Source organism: Rattus norvegicus, chromosome 1, assembly GCF_036323735.1.
Source record: "Rattus norvegicus strain BN/NHsdMcwi chromosome 1, GRCr8, whole genome shotgun sequence".
Classification (NCBI taxonomy): domain Eukaryota; kingdom Metazoa; phylum Chordata; class Mammalia; order Rodentia; family Muridae; genus Rattus; species Rattus norvegicus.
The window spans coordinates 235,423,879-235,444,615 of record NC_086019.1 but is presented as its reverse complement, the minus strand read 5'-3'; the positions used below and the strand labels follow the sequence as shown (position 1 = coordinate 235,444,615).

Below are 20,737 nucleotides of genomic sequence, written 5' to 3'. Positions count from 1 at the left end.
AAAGCTTAAGTCCAAGTGGATCAAGGACCTCCACATCAAACCAGATACACTCAAACTAATAGAAGAAAAAGTGGGGAAGCATCTTGAACACATGGGCACTGGAGAAAATTTCCTGAATAAAACACCAATGGCTTATGCTCTAAGATCAAGAATCAACAAATGGGATCTCATTAAACTGCAAAGCTTCTGTAAGGCAAAGGACACTGGTTAGGACAAAACAGCAACCAACAGATTGGGAAAAGATCTTTACCAATCCTACAACAGATAGAGGGCTTATATCCAAAATATACAAAGAACTCAAGAAGTTAGACTGCAGGGAGACAAATAACCCTATTAAAAATGGGGTTCAGAGCTAAACAAAGAATTCACAGCTGAGGAATGCCGAATGGCTGAGAAACACCTAAAGAAATGTTCAACATCTTTAGTCATAAGGGAAATGAAAATCAAAACAACCCTGAGATTTCACCTCACACCAGTGAGAATGGCTAAGATCAAGAACTCAGGTGACAGCAGATGCTGTCGAGGATGTGGAGAAAGAGGAACACTCCTCCATTATTGGTGGTATTGCAGACTGGTACAACCATTCTGGAAATCAGTCTGGAGGTTCCTCAGAAAATTGGACATTGAACTGCCTGAGGACCCAGTATACCTCTCTTGGGCATATACCCAAAAGATGCCCCAACATATAACAAAGACACATGCTCCACTATGTTCATAGCAGCCTTATTTATAATAGCCAGAAGCTGGAAAGAACCCAGATGCCCTTCAACAGAGGAATGGATACAGAAAATGTGGTACATCTACACAGTGGACTATTACTCAGCTATCAAAAACAATGCCTTTATGAAATTCATGTAGGCAAATGGTTGGATCTGGAAAATATCATCCTGAGTGAGGTAACCCAATCACAGAAAAACACACATGGTATGCACTCATTGATAAGTGGCTATTAGCCCAAATGCTTGAAATACCCTAGATGCCTAGAGCAAATGAAACTCAAGACAGATGATCAAAATGTGAATGCTTCACTCCTTCTTTAAAAGGGGAACAAGAATACCCTTGGCAGGGAAGAGAGAGGCAAAGATTAAAACAGACACAGAAGGAACACCCATTCAGAGCCTGCCCCACATGTGGCCCATACATATACAGCCACCCAATTAGACAAGATGGATGAAGGAAAGAAGTGCAGACCGACAGGAGCCGGATGTAGATCTCTCCTGAGAGACACAGCCAGAATACAGCAAATACAGAGGCGAATACCAGCAGCAAACCACTGAACTGAGAACAGGACCCCGTTGAAGGAATCAGAGAAAGAACTGGAAGAGCTTGAAGGGGCTCAAGACCCCATATGTACAACAATGCCAAGCAACCAGAGCTTCCAGGGACTAAGCCACTATCTAAAGACTATACAGGGACTGACCCTGGACTCTGACCTCATAGGTAGCAATGAATATCCTAGTAAGAGCACCAGTAGAAGGGGAAGCCCTTGGTCCTGCTAAGACTGAACCCCCAGTGAACGTGATTGTTGGGGGGAGGGCGGTAATGGGGGGAGGATGGGGAGGGGAACACCCATTTATTAGGGGAGGGGGAGGGGCTAGGGGGATGTTGGCCCAGAAACCAGGAAAGGGAATAATATTCAAAATGTAAATAAGAAATACTCAATTTAATAAAAAAAAGTGTGAGCTTTTATTATACACACTCCATTAAAGAAAATTAAAATGTTGGTTTCCAGGCAGCATAGGTCACTCTGACATGTATGGAACTGTTACAGCTGTTACTACCCTTATATGTTTGCAAACTGCTAAATTGGGTGCTTCGGGGTTAGTTTTTTTTTTTTTTTTTTTTTTTTTTTTTTTTTTTTTTTTTGTCACATATTCCCTTGTGTTCTTGCTGGTTTTTCATGCAAGATTAAACTGAATCACTCAAGTTATCCAACATGCACAGGTCTTTGCTGTAAAAACATGTTTTTGCACATGAACAAGCAGTTTAATTCCTAAGAGCTAGAAGTTAGAAAAATGCTCCTGATTTCCTTCAATAAGAAAGTGCGGTGTTGGTTACTTTTACATCGCTGTCATCAGGATACCTATGAGAGGACAGTCAAAGGACGAGGGACTTATTCCAGCCCACTGTTTCAGAACATTTGGTCCATAACCACTTAAGTCCTTGGATTGGAGCAGATCATGACAGTGGCAGTGGCACAGGTGAAAGAGAAGTCTACTCAGCTCATGGTAGACAGTGTGGCCATGACTGAGGATGAAGGGCAGACTTTAAAAGTATATGCCTCGTTTTTATATAAGCATACCACACCTTCTGGAAGAGGAGACAGAGAAGTAAGGCTCACCACTTGTGGCCTTGTCCCCACCGGGGACGGTCTTGCTTGTCTTTGTGTTATCATTTATCCCCCTGATGCCACTACTGGTTTAATATTATTTTGTCATCAGGTCGAATGTGATAAGGGCCATTTATTTATTTCTGCTTTGCAGTCAGTATCAAGGAGGTCTGAAAGAACAGATGGATGGCAAGATGAAATCCAGGCCAGAATTAAAAATGGGAAAGACTTTACACCTTTTGTGGCTGTGACTGTGAGCCAAAAAGGGGTCCAAAGTTCTGACTCACTAGTTCAATTCGATTTAGCCTCTAAGGAAAGAAAGAAAGAAAGAGTAAGCGAGTCTCTTCTGTCTGAAGCATAAAGGGTTTTCTTTTCTTTTCTTTTTTTTTTTTTTGGTTCTTTTTTTCGGAGCTGGGGACCGAACCCAGGGCCTTGCGCTTCCTAGGTAAGCGCTCTACCACTGAGCTAAATCCCCAGCCCCAAGGGTTTTCTTTTCTTAAGAACTACATAGTTTTGGTGTTTGTAGACACAGTGAGAACCCCTTTTTACTGTTGCATGGACACTGTAAGGAAAGGTTAAGGATAGCATGGGCCTCTAAACTGAAGGACATTATTGAATTAACTCACCTGCAGCTTGAGATACTTTTCAGTAATTACAGTGTCGAAGCAAGATTACGTATGGTGATGTGTATCCATTCCATGTTAACCCAAGGCTCTGTCTCTGGGGTTGGCCCTTACAGTGTCTCCCTTGCTATGGTCATTGCCCCAACCATGCCTTAAACCACGGCTACCCTTCCAACCACACTAATGGACGTTAGGCGTACCTCTCTGGAGTCTTGGTCTTTCTGCTGAGTTGAGGCTGTACTTGCCTCACTTTCAGGACTGTTTCTAGCTAGACCCTGTCCCTCTCCTCGTACACTAGCCCAGTTCCTTGGTGAACTTGGCTGCTCATGGCTCAGGTCTGCCTTCTCTGTGTCTGTCTGTCCATCTGTCTTTCCATCATCTACCTATCATCTGCCTGTCTTCTATCTACCTACGTATCATTTATCACTCTGTCAGCTTTGAACTACAGAGTTGAGTCTAACCCTGGTGTTTCTGTGAATGCGCTATCATATCCTATGACGTGACAGGTTTTGTGTCACTGGATCCTTTCCTCTGAAAGTGTTAACAGAGTGATCTCTTCTACCTTTTAGGAATGAACAGCTATAGAAAGTGGCTGGTCACTATTAAAGGGGACAAGGTATCATCAGCTTGCATAGGAATTTCTTACCCAAGTTGGTTCATACCAAACTTTTTAACTTTTTTATCTTGTGCCACACTCCCCTCCCCTTAAAAAATAGTGTCTTGCTGTGTAACTGTGGCCAGCTTAAAACTCATTATATAGACCAGGCTAGCATTGAACTTACAGCAATCCTCCTTCCTCTGCCTCACCAGTTTAGATAATTCTAGATACATACCATAATACCTGACTTTATGTCAAGCATATCTAAGGAATGAGAACTTTTTTAACCTGTTGGCCAGTGTCAGTGGGAGAGAAGTGTCCTCAGGTTCTCTGTGCTTGGATTTTCAGGCATCTTTGAGGTATACCTTTACAAACACGAAGGGTGGGTAATATTCCCTGTCTCCTTCTTAAAGTCAAACGTATGCCATTACTGACCATGTTTTACACACACCTCTCTTACTGTCCATGAAGCTAATCTGCTCAAGCACAACATTTACAAGTGGAAACACTTCCTTGCCTCCAACAGAGACTTTCCCCTTACAGAGATTAAACTTAAAGACATTAGGAGTTCTCAGGAGGCAGCAAGTGCTCGCCATCAGTTAGTGCTAATTGTGGCTGTACTCAAATACTAGGAAGTGTGTATTACAGTTCTGAACAAAAGCACAGGGAGCAGGTGCACAAAAATGACTTGCCATCATTGTTTTTAGAAATGGGGTGGGGGGGAGAAAGCCTCGAGAAATTAAAATTTTAATCAGTATCATTTAGTACAATAAGAGAAAAGTAAAACAGAATTCTTAAATGTTCTATTTCAGTCCTTTGCCCAGAGGGCCTGCACTGTGGTGCTCTAAAGGTAAACAGATTGGAGCCAGAAACTCATCACCGCTTAGGTGGTGGTAACCCCAAACACACAACGTCAAAATTTTGTTTTGACAGCTACTAGGGTTTGAGCACAAAAAAAACGGTGCTTTGGTTGCTTTTGCTTTGAAGACCACGTGTCATGCAGAAAGACTGTAGGACTGAAGCTAAAGCCCCTTCCTGGCTCTCCGCTGGGTATTGTGTTTAGAGCAGTTGACTTTCCTTTTGTAGGTAGGTGGCACTAAGAATCCTGACTCCATAGGCCTTCTGTGAGAATGAAAGGCATAAAAGAGTGCTTGCTGGCAACTTGTAAGCTCTCAGTGGCCTGCCTGCCCGCCCGCCCTCCCTCCCTCCCTCCCTCCCTCCCTCTTTGCTAAAAAGCTAAAAGAAAGGTTGATAGGCCATGTTGGCCTCTGTGACAGACACCAGCATCCCTTCTAGCCTCTCTTTGTATTCTGGGTAGCACTAAAGTTTAGAGACAGAGTTTCTTCCAAGAAGCCTAGACAAGATTTGACCACGGAGTTTGAAGATCATCCTAAGTCCCACTTTCAAATCTATGCATTAGACGGTGTCCCATTGCCTCAGAGTTTAAGTCTGGTTAGACTGACTGTCCAGAGTTCCAACACCATGCATGCTTGAAAAAGAGTGGACTTAATGAACACTGAACCTGCAAGGGGAAGCAGGTACAGAAAAGAGACAATCGTACTGATGGCTGGACCAATGCAGTTTCACAAGCCATTGCTTTGCCATTGATGCCTTGGTCTCTCCTGATGCCTTTTGTAAATCCCCTCTTCCAGGCTCTGTCACTTACCTCAAAACTTAGTCCGCAGCATCTATAAAATTATTTCTGGCTATTTTCTTACCTCAAATTTAGTTTTTATAATTCTTATTTTTTCTAATCATACTGTGAAGGGTGTTTTCTCTGTAGTTGCTATACAATGGGTAATTCTTTACACCGGAGATCAGCCAACAGCCCACAGGCCACATCTGGCCTGCCTCTCGTTCCTGCATAGCCAGAGAACTAAAGGCGATTTTAAGAATTTTAAAGGTAAATGCAAACAAAAGTACATTTTTGGATGAGAACAGCTGCAGACAGAATTGAGGGCATCGCACTTAGTCTGTAGAACTAACACATTTACTCTCTGGTCCTTTGCAAAACAGGTTTATTGACCTCACCTTCAGACTTACATCTGGAACATTTGTCAATGACCAAATGAAATGAGGGAAGCCATAAAACGCATTTACTGAAATAAATTAATTACAGAGGAGATGCATTGTAAGAGGATTTAGATGTAAGAACACAGAACGCGTGGAAATTTGGCTGGCCCTATGATCTTTTAGATTTAGTGGCTACGTCAGATGTCTCCCAGCCCATGGCTTTGCAGAGAGCTTTATGAGGCTCAACAATGGAGGTAGATGGTAGGTAGCAAAGCCATCTGCCTTGAAGGGATGCAAACCAAGTTTATTCTTTATCTTTTGTGGGATGGTCTCTGGAAATCTGAGAGTAGAGGCCCTCAGACAGAGTAATCCCTGAAGTCATCAGGTAGAAGAATATCTGAGGGGTGTGCTGGCAGGGATGCTGTGGCCGACATGTGAGAAGGTCTGGGTTCTAGGCAGTGAGATCTGGGAGTCAGCTTAGTTTTACTCTGTCAACGTTTGTTCTTCCTGGAAGGGGAGGTGTTTTAGACCCTAGAGTACCTCAGACTGTTTCTTAAAATTAAAGCCCCTCTTAGATGTCCACATCTTTATTCCCAGGAATAAAGCAAGAAATTGAAACAACACACTTGAGGGACCCACTTGGTCCTATTCCAACAGCAAAGATACCTGCTTCCTCAGAATATATTAGGACTCACAATAGACAGTCGGTGTAAGTGTCTGGTCCCAGATAAGAAAAATTACTAAACCAAAATTCTTCCCAAAATCTTGTTGTGAATGTAAATTCATGATTAAAAAAATTAATGTCTGCTTGGGAGTCAAGTAAACTAGAAGGTAAAGAAAGTCTTTGAGAACAAGGCATGGAAAAGGAAGAAACAGCCACAAACAAAACCGACTCCATTGTGTAGTTTTGCCTTAGGCTAGTAATAATTGAAGAGAGAGAGCAGCAGCATCTGTAGAGGACTGTTGTTACTAATTTCTATGCATCCAGGAAAGAGGGGCTTCCTCAAAGAGTCCATAGATTAGCAGTTTATTTGGGTAGAAGAAACAATCAAAATCAAATTGGTCTCCATGACCCCACCTTTGGTATTGCATAGCGATGGGTGAGGAGATCAGATAGGTTTTCCTAAAGTGGTTATTATTAGTTATGAATAAGTCCAGCTTTACTACATATACAGAGATGGGGACTTTTTAATTACCAAAAGGAACAGTTAGCCATGCCGGCTTCACCTTCCTGCTTTCTGCTTTTCCACTCTGACCTGAAAGGGGGTGAAAATCTAGCACACAGGCAGAGAGGAAATGCAGATGCCGGAAGGGAAGGCTGCATGGTTTGCATGTTCACACTGTGCTACTGACTTTTCTGAGTAATGTGGGGTGACTAAGTAGGAGAGGGGTGATACTTGGTAGAAACATAGTCTGTAATTTGAGGTTTGACGTGTCATGCATTGTCTGGAGAGATCTGAGAAGGCTGCCTGAAATGTTGGCTCCAGCGGAGTGCCATTCGAGTCGAAAAGAATGTTTTTGTTCTGAAGTGCAGATGTTTTCGGGAGCTTTCACGAACAGAAGCTAATTACACCTGTATTTCAGAAGGCCTAATGGTAATCATTGGCATTCGTGTGAATGACGTCAGCCATATCATGGTATACTCCAGAAAGACTTGTAAGCATGTATACTCTACCAAACACTAATAACTTCTTTCCTGGTGGTAAATCTAGCTGCACCAGCTAGAAAGGTAATTGGGCTGCCTACACTGAAGTTTGGAGCTCTTGGGAGAATACCTGTTTGTAAGGGAAGCTGAATATTCATGTAAGTGTCCAGACATCAATAAATTCTCATTTCACCTTATTTATTCCTGTTCCCCAGCGAACAGCAGCGCTCTTAAGCACAAAGCTAATAGGTACATTCTTCAGAGCTCTGCCACCGCTTACCTAAATCCAGCAGCCCCCTAACACATCTGTTTATCCATTACCTGGTAGCTCGCCCGCCCGTCAGGTGACACGTGTGGGTTTCCTTTGTCTTAGAGCACTGGAGACAGTTGTCATTGTTTGCCATCAATTAGCTGAGGGTAGTATGTCAGGGAAGTACGGGTGGTGTCACTTAAGTGTGACAGTCACCCAACTCGGTTGAGAAGGGATTGTTTCATTGTGCTCTTATCAGGGCTGCTGGATAATGACACTCCACACTGCAAAGTAGAGCGGGGAGAGAGACAGGCAGGAAGAATAGATTTTTTTTTAGTGATTGGCAATATTAAAATTATTCATGCTGCAGGGAGAAGGGGAAGATTAGAGGGATGAATGTGCAAAGTCTTAAGAAGCGGCTTTCTCCTGACACAGGTGGAATGTGGCTGCAGGATGACGCCCTTCTTGATGAGAGAGGCAGAGGGGACAGTGCCCTGACATTAGGGGAAAAGGAAAAAAGGAAACGCCCCTTCTCATCTGCAACAAGGATTAGCATAAACTGAGGTCTCTCCCGTTCTCCAATTAACTTTAGAATCAAACACAGCCTTCCCAGCAAATTACCCTGGCAGGCATTTTCCCTGCTAGAAAACTCTTTCTGGTGTGTGAATTTAGGTCAGGAGGGCGGTTTCCATCGGATGACGCTGCAATTAAATTGCTTTGAGGTGTAGTGAAGAACGGCAGATGGTATTGGACTTAAATTTTCACTCTTGGGGACCAGATATCTGAACACTCTTAATATTGGCTGTTTTCCCCAGCATGTCTAAAGGGAAGTCTTCCTTTGAATTCTGAAAATTAACTAAGGCTGGATCTTTATGCTCCTGGAGAGGAAAAACAAACAAAAAGAAGCACTGGAAATGTAAAATACTTCCAGATAAACTAAGCTTCAAGAGGGACAATTGTGTTGACATTTTAGTAACAGCCCATTTTCGCTCCTTAACGAAGTGCAGTCATGCATGAAAATGACTTGTTATCTTCTAAGCTGAAATGTATTATGGGTTTTATTGCAAAGGTGTATGTTACCCCTTCAAAGTAAAGCACATTTTAACCCTATCAGGACTTGTTCTGGGACCCAAACATTTTATAGTGCATACATAAAAATATTGAACAGTAAAAAGCTGATTAAAGAGGCTGCATAAACTCCTCCATTGTGAAGGACTCCAGTATACCGTTTATGTGCAGTTCTCTCCACCTGGGTTTAGAAAGGAAAGCTTTATTAGATAGTTACTGTTTGGAGCAGTGCATGTCTTTGTGATTCCACAATGCTGTTAAGATTGGATTAATGGCAGTAATATAGTCAAATGATGAAGAACGTTCTGTAAGCATATACCCATAATTCAGCCTTCGTGCTATGTGCTTTTAATCTCATTTTATTTTCTATACATCAGTGTTCCAACTGCATGTATGTTTGTATGACTGTGTGCCGATGTGCGTTGTTCCCAGAAGCAGGAAGAGAATGTTGATCCCCTAGAACTGGAGTTGCAGACATTTCCTGGTTCCGGTGTGGGTTCTAGGAACTAAACCTGGGCCTTCTTCAAGAGCGCCAGAATGTTATGCTATCTGCTGAGCCATCTCTCCAGCCAGTACTCGGCCTTTTAAATTTCTCCATGTAGTCCTGTGGAGTATTATTCTTTTTGAGATAAAGAAACACCTGGCAATCTCTAAGGCTAAACTTCAAATCCAGGTCCATGTGACTCCCATTGTGTGCACGGTCTCCTGCACCATGCTGACACCATCTGTCTTGAGTGCTTGCTTTCTGATGAGGCCAAAAGAGCCAAAATTTCCATTGCAGTTAAATGGCTTATCGAACTCCCCCCAGCTCTAAATTTGTCCTCTTGGGAGTGAGAAATAGACAAGATTAAGCTCACCTTTCATATAGACCCTCTAATTCTTGTTAATGTCTCTTTGAGAACCAATTTGCCTTGGTCTCATCGATTAGTCTGTTCCTCTGTGCCTTGACCCTTGAAATTCTGCCCAAGAGATGAATGGTCAGCCCAGACTCCCTCCCCTTGTGCTAGTCACCAAGCAATTAATGCCATTTCTCAGGAGCCCAACATGGCTCTGACATTCATTACAAGTGAGCATCACCATCTTGGGATAAGGTTGATGCCCTTCTGGTGAGGACAGGCCAGAGCCGTGCTAGGGGCTTTTCAGAGGTCATGTATGCCCCCCAAGCACAGGCTTACAAGGGAGTCAGAAGTCTCTACAGACACAGTAAATCTTCTGGTGGCACGTTATCCACGGCCAGGAGAACCTGCTTGCCGCAGTAAAGGGCACGTACGGCTGATTGCTCACCAATCACCCTGCAAGCCTCTCTCCTTTCCGTACCTGTGGATCAATATGCCTCTGACATGGATCTGAAATCTTTACTTGGGAAAAAAAAGCACATTTCTTACCAGCTATTTGTATTCCAAACTAAACAATTCAGTTAATTTCTTTACTGAATTAAATTTCAGAGCTGGAAAATTTCCCTCATCAAGGGCTGAGAATGGACAGACACATAGAGTGTTATTTTTGACATTCTCACTGAGCGTGTGGTAGCCACCGGAGTGTTTCTACTCTAAGAGGCCTTTCAAGCACAATGCTAGACTTGGTTGCACCTTGTTTCTGATCCGCCTGGTACTTGAGAGGCAATGCAAGATGGTGGTTAGGGACTTGTGACCTGAAATCTTACTTCCTGGTTTGAATATCACCTTCACTATTTACTTTCCAGGGGACCGTAGCCAAGTCACCGAACCAGGAACCAGATTAGGGCCCGAGCCTAATCAGTGAAGGGCAAATGTTTGTGAGTCCTTGGCACATGATAACTATCCAATCAGTCATAACTGCGAGTCCCCCAATATGGAGAAGGAGGCAGACAGAATGGTCCTGAGACCTAGTGTAGCCCTGCTACATCATGGATACACCTGGTCCACTTTGAGAGTCCTAGACATTTAGAATCTCAACATGCCTCAGCCCAAGATCTAGTGAATCAGTATGTCTACTTCCTTAACTCTCGGGTTATCAGATATTCAGAGAACAAGGGTAGCTTCCCATCATTTTGAACAAGGAAACATGCTGGCTGTTCTTTGCTGCACTGTGAGTTTTACCTGTTTCTGTGTTGCCAGGCAAAGACTTGCCCACCGAGCTATATCCACGACCTCCTCTTTTGATTTTTGTTTCAGATAGTCTCCCTAAACTGCCCAGGCAAGCCTTGAACTTGAGATCTCTTACTTCATTCTCCCTATCAGCTAGGATTACAGGCTTATACTGCACGAGGCCTGTCTATGCTTGCTAATTCTGTATGCCTCAGACTGACAGGAAAGTCTTTGTGCCCACCCTCTGAATGATGAACATCGTCAGGAAGTGATGTGGGTAGTAACCTCAGAATGGCCCAGGGCAAGTAGTCTTTATTTGGGTTTCCTAAAGTACTCTTTGCATCCTCTGTTTGTGTGGTAAATACCTCACAGGTGAAATATCCCCAGAGGTGTCCTGTCTATTAGGAATAATAGATTAATAGTCATTATTTGGACATAAAGGTGCTGATTGACCCTGATTAACTGAAATAGTTTAAGGTGGAAGCTTAGACTTCACCAGCCCTGAGGGCCTGAGAGTCACATGGATCACAGAGCCACCTCTGCCTGTTACTAGAGGAGACAAGGTTGAGGTCAGCCATAAGCCAGACCCCATGAAAAAGTCCGCAGCAGTAGGGAAGAGGGCTTCTGGCTCTGGGCAGCAGGCAGAGTTCATGCATTCATTGCTTCACTAGGCTTTATTTCCTTGGGGAGTTCGCCACCACTTAATCACAAAAGCAATAAGCGTTTTCTAGTTTGTTCTTTGCTGTGCCTAATCAGTTGTTCCAGCTGTCAATCACCAGCCATGTCTGGAAGTTCACAGAAAAGCCCCCTTCAAGCTTTGGAGACAGCACTGACCCCCAAGGTAACAGGACAATGAAAGCTGCCCCCAGGGGCAGTCTGTGTCCGGTTGATGTGGTCACCACCGTTTTGTTAATATTGTCTGAGTTCTGGAGGGATCTGTTTTCTTTAGGCTTTGATCGGTGGGCCACATTGTACACTCCACTAGTTGAACTGTGGAAATAATTTTTGAGTAAGTACAGAAAGAATTTTTTTTTCCTTTTGTGACTAACCTCACAGTTCCACTCCAACATGGACACTCTCTTCCTAAGATTGGAAGTACCTAGGTAACGCCTGTCAGTAAGTAGATGTGGGAGCAGTCAGGTCTGTGAGAAGCCGGAAGGTACTCAGACTGAAAACATTAGTTAAAGATCAGTACCTGCCTTGTGCAAAGAAAACAGTGGAATGTTGTGTCCAAATGAATGAAGAGATAATGCTTGGAGACTATGCTACTTAAAAGTATATTCTAGACGTATGTCTGGATGAGGTTAGGTGTTTCTGTGTAAATTGCAAAGACATTTTCTTGAGCTGTGATAACAGTTTCTTCGATAAAATGCAAGGATAGTCCTACCTGAGCCATAGCTAGCTGACTCCAGAGAGCTGTCCTTTAGATGGAGATTAGAGAGACAGGCTGGTCTTCATTACTCCTCAATTTCATTTCATTATTTTGGTCAGAGGTAATGGATACAACTAGCGATTATACCCTGGATGCTGCAGGCAGACTGTTCTCTATAGACAATGATTAATAAGCTTCTTTCAACTCAGTCATAATCTCTCTATACTTCTTAATACCTCCCACTTCCCACCACATAGAAACAAGTGGTTTGCTTTCCATTACAGAAAAGGTGATCGACTGTGCCCTATATAAGAAGCTGTTGAGATACCTTCAAATTCAGACTTTAAACTGAAGCCTGAAGCCCTCCCTTTCATCTTCTCAAGGGGTCCCTTGTAGAGGAGGGATCAGCTATAGTTATGAAGGAAAGGGCTGTGGACATGTGTGTGATCCAATAGCTCTTGAAGACCCTACCCTCAGCCTTCAGCTCCATGCCAGTTACCTCAGAGAGCTTACCCCACACGTCTTCTCCACCACCTCCTCCTGGCCTTTGTAGTGTACTTCCATGAAGCTTGGAAAGACCTTTCCTCAACTGCACCACATACATACCCATGGCTTTCTGATCCAGATTCTTGGATGCCCTGAGGTTAAGACATGTGTCTGCTTACAAATCTGAGAGAATTAATACTACCCTAGGGCAGTCTTTGATCAGAAGGGAATAGAAATTGTTCTCTGGTTTCTACTTCAATATTAGAGTCCCGAGATAGATTTTATTGGCATTTAGACTATTTGTCCTTATTCATTCAAAAAGCAAACATGAATTAATGCAGTTGGTAATAACAGATATGCCTTGTTTTATAGTTTATTCCAGTACCTAGTTTTGTGTCTGCCATATGGTAGCTATCCCACAAATATTTGTGGGATGATCAGCTCCTTAGAGAAGTATAAGAAGTCACTATAACTGTAACTGAAGAACAGCTCACTTTCTTAATGTGAATCGTGTTCTGGGTTCGGTCCTCAGCAGAGGAGAAGAAGGCGAAAATGCCAATCTATGTATGTCAAAAGGTAGAAGTCATGGCAAAAGTACCAAAGTAGAGGTACCAACAGTGAGGGCAGCACTTCCCTTGTAATAAACATAAACATATACAAACAAAAATACCTCTGGGCATGAATAAGCGATTTGGTACATTTATCAACAATTACGAAATGAAAAAGAGCTGTTGTCTCTATGCCTAAAGCAGTGTATTTTTTTTAAAGGTAGTGTGGAATAAATTCCAGATGTGATTGCTCATCTGGCTTGGGTAGAGCCACAAAGTGCGTTAAAGTGTTGGAACACTGTTAAGAGGTCCGCATTGGTAAATCTTGGTATTTTGGTAAAATTAATGCATGCATGTGCTCCTTTATCTTCAAGCTGAAACCCCTGCCAAGGACAGAAACACACAAACGGTAGACTAGCCAAATACCATTAATACTAGCCATACCATTTAAAATAATGTTGGATGGATGTATAGATGATGGACGAATGAGTGATAGGTGTTGGTTGTGACTTGGCTGGGAGAACGCAGAGTCCTTCAGCAAGTCCTCGCTTTCAGTGACAAGCTACAAATGACACCAACTTGTCTAGCTATTTAATTGTATCTGATGTCAAATCCAACTAGAGCAGTTGCTGTAGACCTTTGGGGAGCACCCTATTTTCCACTGAACCATATTGTAGAGCTTAGCATGTGCAACCAAGTTTCCCTGTTGCCCACAAGGTTGACAACAGTGAGGGCAGCACTTCCCTTGTAGTAAACATAAATATATACAAACAAAAATATCTCTGGGCGTGAATAAGCGATTTGGTACATTTATCAACAATTACGAAATGAAAAAGAGCTGTTGTCTCTATGCCTAAAGCAGTGTATTTTTTTTTTAAAGGTAGTGTGTTGCACAGTGTTTCTGTGACCTATTATTCCGTTTGTTTTTTAGAGCAGTGTATAAAACCCAAGGTTCATGCTGAGAAACACCACTGTTGAAACTATTGCCACGGTCAATCCTAGCAGCCCTTTCCCTTGGGGACAGAGGCAGGACTGTGCTCCCCTGAGCCAGCAGGGCACAAATGAGGGCAGTGATTCATAAGGTGACTCCAGTGAGTTTGCAGACGTATAACTTTCATGGGAGCTGACAGGCACAAGTGAAGCCGGGCTTGACTTTTTGAACTGGTAAGCACTTCCTGGCCTCGCCGCCACCTCAGGACTTAGAGGACTGTGCAAGGGTGAAGGTTTCTGAGGATAGGAGTGCATCTGACAGAATGCTGATTTACCAGAAATAAACCCTTCAAATCAGATCACACCCATGTCAGAAGCTTTTTGAGCGGGAAGATGGTAATTCTGCCTCTTCACATGCTCCTGTGAGTCCTTGAACTCCTATGCCATTGGATTAGTCTTTTGGGGGCTGGGTCATCCGGGGTCTTAATTCTATCCTGGTGAGGTTGTATGAAAGTGATATTGGTCTAAAAATAACAACTCCTTGAACTTTTAAACCTTCAAATCTTTTTGATGATATGACTTTCTTAATCCTGAACTTGATTTTTTAATTAAAAAAATCCATTTGTTCTTTGATATTAGTAAAGTTCAAAAGGGGCAGAAATGGGCATGGAAGGGAGCTATACACCGAGAAGGAAGTGAAGGAGAGTTGGTAATGATGTCGCCTGATTACAGCCTAATGAGATGTCTGCCGAGTAGGTCCCACACACTAAAGTCCTTCCTCTCTGATAGGCTTTGAAAGTGACAAGCCCTGGTTATCAGGCGGCATCTTACCAATTAGCTGATATAAATGGCCACATAGGCAAGTTTGAGGTCCTTTACGGTTCTCAAAGGTGAGGCTGACCCAAGAAGGAGGCTCTGACTCACCCTCAGTGTGTGATTGGCGGTGATGGGGACAGCCCCAGAGCTGTGTATGTGGGGGACTACATTTACTTACTTTCTCATCTCGATAAGGGCCTCTTTGGAATGAGAACAAGAGGATTCATCACGCTATCGTGGAAATGTCAGCAGTCTGTCGGGCTCTTAGCTCAGAGGGTAGGACCCTATGTTGGAACTGCAGTCAGGTGCGCTCTGTTGTCTTAGTGCTGAAGTGTGGCAATGGCAGAGAGAGCAGAGGCCTGGCTCACAGCATCTTGCTGCACAGTGAGAAGAGGTAGAAGGCCCATGCTGAGCTTGCAGTCAGCTGACTGAGCATGTCCTTATGCACCAGTCATCCTCTGTGATTGAAAAGCACAGACCCAGAACCCTCTGAATGGAAGCAAACAGCACAAGATTGATTGTAATAGCCAGATATGGCACTGGCAGGGCACCCCAGCACTTCAGAAGCCAAGGTGAGCCTGGAGCAAGTTCAGGCAGAGTTCCTGAGATGCTGGTGATGGCACAAGAGGCAGGGAACCTGTTCTGCCATAGAAACAGAAGCTGTGTGTATCCAGGAAGGGGAGAACTGCTCCCTAAAAGGCACTCAGAGAAAAACAAACAAGGCCCTGAAATATGCTTGCTGTCAGCTTCGGTGTTTAAAATGTGGGCCTCCTTCAGGGCACTGTCTCACGCTGCTTCTCTCTTGATTTCAGCTCCCATTTTCGCCAGCAATCATTCAACCCGAAGTGGAACAGCTGCTGGGGCCGTGCCACCCCCACATCCTGTCAGTCACCCTTCTCCGGGACATAATGTACAGGGGAGCCCCCACAACCCCTCCTCCCATTTACCTCCACTCACAGCTGTGGACGCAGGCACTGAGAGGTAAGGCCATCTGTCTCTCTCTCATAATAGGTGTCGCCGCCAAACCTCCCTCTACCGAGAAGAGCTCTGACAGTTGCTGAATTTTATTAATAATCTGTTGGTGGGTTGAGTTACCCAGGGGTGACATTTTAAAAGTAACATACACCAAGTATGCGGACCAAATATCTCATTATCTGCTACTTTCTTTTATATGTATAACAAACAAAATGATAACTGGCGTTGGACAGCTCAGGTGTCAGGAGCTGGAAGATGTAACACAAGGATCCGCCTAACCTCACCGCCTCTCCACATCTTGTTTTGGGACTCAGTTTCCAGTGAGTTGAGGAGCTCTCTGGATACGAATGGTACCATAGTCGCATAGATAGCGATGCAAGTTTGTGTGCTAGGCAGGTTTCTGTTAATGACTGGGAACCAAGAAAGAGAGGAGCAGGTAAGTTGGTCTTGGCTCATGGTTTCGGAGAACTCAGCCCATGGTCACCGGGTCCTGCGCTGGGCCCATCAGGGTGGAAATATGTAGCAGAGGGGGGGTCTCTTCACCTCCTGGTGCCTCCTGAAGAGACAGTAAAGGGCAACATTCTCAATGGCCCCGCAACCTAACACCCTTCCACTAGGCCTCACTTCCTCAGAGCTCCAGCTCCTTTCTGAGGAGCATGACAGGGCAGTGCCAGGGCAATGCCTCAGCACTCAGGCCACAGGCAGTTGTCCATCACCCTGCAGCACCATGGGAAAAGACTAGAAGGTGACAGAAGATGCCATATGGCCGATCAGAAAGCGACTGTTCACTCGGTGCCTTTTGTTGGTATCACCCTCATAAGGAATTTCTGTGGAAAAAGAATCCCTAAAGAACTCTGTGTTCCATGTTATTTTTACTTCTGAATTCTCCAGTGGCTTTCGAGGTTAGGGTCTAAGGGTGGGTTCTCGTGCCTCTGCTCCGAGAATGCATCTGTTTCTGTCAACCACAAACCCACAGTTTCGCAGCGATCAAAAGGAATGGCGGTGGAGGCATTGAGAGAAAAGGAATTTTTCTCCACACAGGTATAGGCGAACAGCACCTAGGGCAGTAAGGACCCCTGCCAGATACGGAGGAGATGAGGTCACACAGCAAGCACATAGGTCTTGGCCCTTCGGGGTAGCAGCATGGGCAAACACGTGGATGATGGTTGGGTGATAGTGGACTGGCTTCAGTGGCACCTTGTGTTTTTAAACTGAGGAGTTGCGGGGGTTGGGGATTTAGCTCAGTGGTAGAGTGCTTGCCTAGGAAGCGCAAGGCCCTGGGTTCGGTCCCCAGCTCCAAAAAAAAAAGAACAAAAAAACAAAACAAAACAAAAACCTGAGGAGTTGGTCCTCTCTTCCTGGAAGCAGATAACCATTGTTAGGAGAAACACACAATCAGATTAGCATTAGAGAGGGAGGAGTCTGCATTGGAAAGGCATTTGCGGTGGGAGTGGGAGCTGGGAGAGGTTAGAGAATGAAGCTGTCTTAGGTTCCTTGTGAACACCATGGTGCCTGGAAGTAGAGAAGAGAGAATTCACTCAAGACCTTCATTAGGAGGCAAACTTGCTGAAGAACAGAGAAAAGGAGCCAAACCAATACCCAGTTTCTCTCTAGAAACTATGCCTTTTAATAAACTTTGGGGAGAAGGGTGGATAGAAGGAATATGAAAATGAGTTTCCGAGTTCACTGTTTTGAGGTGATAAAAGATCCATATGGTTGTATGGGAACATTAGAAATGTGAATCAGAAGATACGAATTTTAGCAGTGCCTGGTGAAACGTAGCACCATCTTAGTGATCACTTATTACGTCTATACTTGCTGGCGACATGGGGACTGTCCTTCTGAGAGGAGCTAATCCCTTTTAGCTTTTGTACAGTTTGCAGGTGGACTAAAAACAGTGCTTGCCATAGCATACAGTAGGCCACACATGGCTTCTGAGACCACGTGGCACCTTCATGTGCCTGACAGGTAACAGTTGGAATCTACGGAGTGCACAGTGATCAGTAATGAAAGTTACCATGGTAGGAGACAGGAGGAGGAGGATGGGAAGACACAGTAGCTCCATGGGAATGAGTGAAGACATGCTTGTATTTTCATGGATTTATGACGCTGAATGCCCTTGCCGCAGGGTGTGTATCCTGAGCCCACACCTGACTGAGACCTGGCAAATGTGAACTATGGGTTATCTCTTCCAGTCAGGGTAGAGAAGAGGATGCCGTGAAGAAACCCTGAATTATTCACTGTGTTTGCACTAGGGACCAGGATGAAAACATGGACAGGAAATGGGTTTACCTTCCGCTCCGGGTTTCTACATCTTTGCTGTTTGCCTGGGAAATCCCCCAGTAAAAACTCCAGCAGTTTTCTTAATGGAAACAGGTTGATCACACTTTGCGATTTTAGTGGGACGCTGGCGTCTTTTCCTGCTTTGCCGGCATTGATTCATCGTTTACTTAGCTTTAGCTCATTAATAAAGTGGGCTGAGTCACTGTCAGAAGTTAGAAAGGGCCCACCACAGCTGCCCATCTAACATCAGGTCCTTTCATCCTAACCGCCACCATAAAAGAAATGTAAGTTTTCTCATCTTGATGAGAGTCTATTTTTATTTCTAAGTACTAACTGAATGACACGTAATTTCAGGGATTTGGGCAGTGCCACAGCCCATCCTCTGATGTTGATGTGCACTTCTTATGGGAAGTACTGTTTTACTATGTCATGTTGGGTGAGCCACCAGGACTTGATGTCTATACAGTGGCTTTCCTTGAGGGGAACTCAGTGTCTCTGGAAATGTTAAATCACTGGGCTTTATAGTGTGACCGATACACTAACAAATACAAAAAATACTTACGGGTGGCCATTTTGAACTGGAGAATTCTTAGTTGCCCCAGTGATAAGTCACCTCAGTCTATGCCACTCATTTTTGCAAGAGAACGTAAGCTGCGCCTCTTCCTTCTGAAGGCCATAGCATGGCGCAGTCTGTAGTATCAGTGACAGGAGGTGGGCTTTCCGGAATGGAGGCTTTCCTGAGCCCCATTTCTGAGGCTTCTAAGACACGGAGGATTAAAGGAAAAGGGAGGATTGTGTCACTTTACCAAATGTATAGTCTGGCACAAGAATTAAGACCAGAAAAATGTTAGGAATCCTCATTTTGGGAAAAGTAGTCAAACCGCCTTTATTGAATATAGACTGCTAGTTTCTCAAGTCCCTACTGAAACCTAGGGCTTGTCTGTCTCTGACCAAGCAAAGCTAATGCTCAGCAGGGCCAAGTTCTAACTCACCCCTGGAAACTTGGTACCATCCGCCTGGATGCTGAAGGTCAGAGAGTCACCATTTCTCCTCACTGTTTTCTCAGTCAGTGAAGCTCTCTGTTCCAGACAAGCTGAGCTGTTCACTCTTCTCAACGTAACTCACTTGTTGCTGTGCCTTGACTCAGCCTTTCTGACTGTTCTATGCAGCCTTCAGTGCTCAGCTTGGTCCTCGACCCGGAAACCAACCCCTCTTTTGGGTCAGAAGCACATACCCTGGGGGAACTCATTGGTTCTTAAGATCTGTTTCATAGATCTTCCAGCTAGAGTGGAGTTCGATTTGGGAGGACAGAAGCCTGGTTTCCTCATAAGCTTCAGAGCTATGCTCTGAGTTCTATGCCATGAACAGAGGAAGCTTTAACAAGGGATAAAAAGCTTTGAGAACAAGAACCCACCGCCCTGTGGAGGGTACCCATTCTCTGTTTGTTTGTTCTTTTGTTTTCTCTTTTGATCAGAAGGACATCGGTCTGGATTTTAAATGCTTCTTATACCCCCCACATACTTTGATGCAGTTCCTAGGTACCAGTCCACACATTTAGGCACACACACACTGCTGAGTGTGGCGCTTTCCTGTGGCCTGCATATGTACCTTCAGAATACCTCTCGACTATGCCTGTTGCTTTCCTAGCCCTGCTCTTGAGCAAACGTGTATCTTAGTATCTTCGTCTACAAGCCTCTTCATAGCCTCTGTCTTCTGAATGTCCTAGTGTGTGTTCAGTACTCATAAAAATGTAACAAGATGTTAAAGCTTATCAGGATCTACTCTAGGCCTCGGGGCTGTTTGGTCCATTGAGTCCATCGCTGGGGTGGTAATTATGAAGCATGAGATGTGGTAGACATTGAATACACCATGGGGGACAGCCAAGCCAATAGGCTGTGATGAATTACAAGACTGAAGAAAGGGTGGTAGCTTTGGAGGCACAGAGCAAGAACGTCTGTTCTCAAAATGGAGGTGGAAGCAATAAAGGAAGCAATATCACCCCTCAAAGTCAATGGTCTGTTGTAGCAAGGGTGTGTGCAAACGTCAAGAGGGACAGTAACAAGCATGACTATGGCAGAGCACGTAACCCAGAGTTACCCAGTGTTAGCCACACTAAGTAGTTTGTGCTTGTGAACAAGAGTTTATTTGGCCAGTAGGAAACCATGGTGATTATAGCATTCATCCTAAATGTGCCTGATCTTCACCTACAGAGAACACAGAGTATCTTCCAGAAGAAATGACAAGGTATGGGAGAGTGTTTCATTTGGCCCTCAGTCAGACAAAGGCTGTCCTTTGGAACACTTAGACTGGAGGTGATGCTGTTTTACCTTCCAGTACAACTTGAAAGAATCATCTTGTTCTTCACCATTCCGAGCATAGTTATGGCTTTTCAGGTCTTTGAAGAGTCCCCAAATGTCAAAAAAATTGAAAATTATTTCTATGTTAGAGAGAGTAGCAAAGGTCTGGGATGCAGAAGCTCTTGCTGACCTTGCTTGTTTATTATATTAGAGGAGAGTTGACTTCCTGCCACGAGTTCTCCACACGACTGTGTGCATCCTCACAAAACTACAATTTGCTCAGTGTTCATCACTGTGCGATCCCTGATGTGTCTGTCAGATACTTGGTCATGAATGCAGACACATTTCTAACCCAGAGGGCAACCAATAAACACAGACAATAACCAACGTCCATCAATCTTGAGTCTCATGATCATGTGGCACAGAATGAGCACCAGA

At 44.2% G+C, this 20,737-nt stretch overlaps 1 protein-coding gene across 4 annotated transcripts in view; it reads left to right on the top strand.

The window, feature by feature from the left end:
* Glis3 (GLIS family zinc finger 3) overlaps window positions 1-20,737 on the top strand; it is a 419,850-nt gene that overhangs the window by 364,801 nt on the left and 34,312 nt on the right. For all 4 annotated transcript variants that reach the window (XM_039101395.2, XM_039101397.2, XM_063281030.1 and 1 more), the window contains one exon: window positions 15,557-15,725. In XM_039101395.2, coding sequence (XP_038957323.1) covers window positions 15,557-15,725 — 169 coding nt within the window. The remainder of the gene's footprint in view (window positions 1-15,556; window positions 15,726-20,737) is intronic.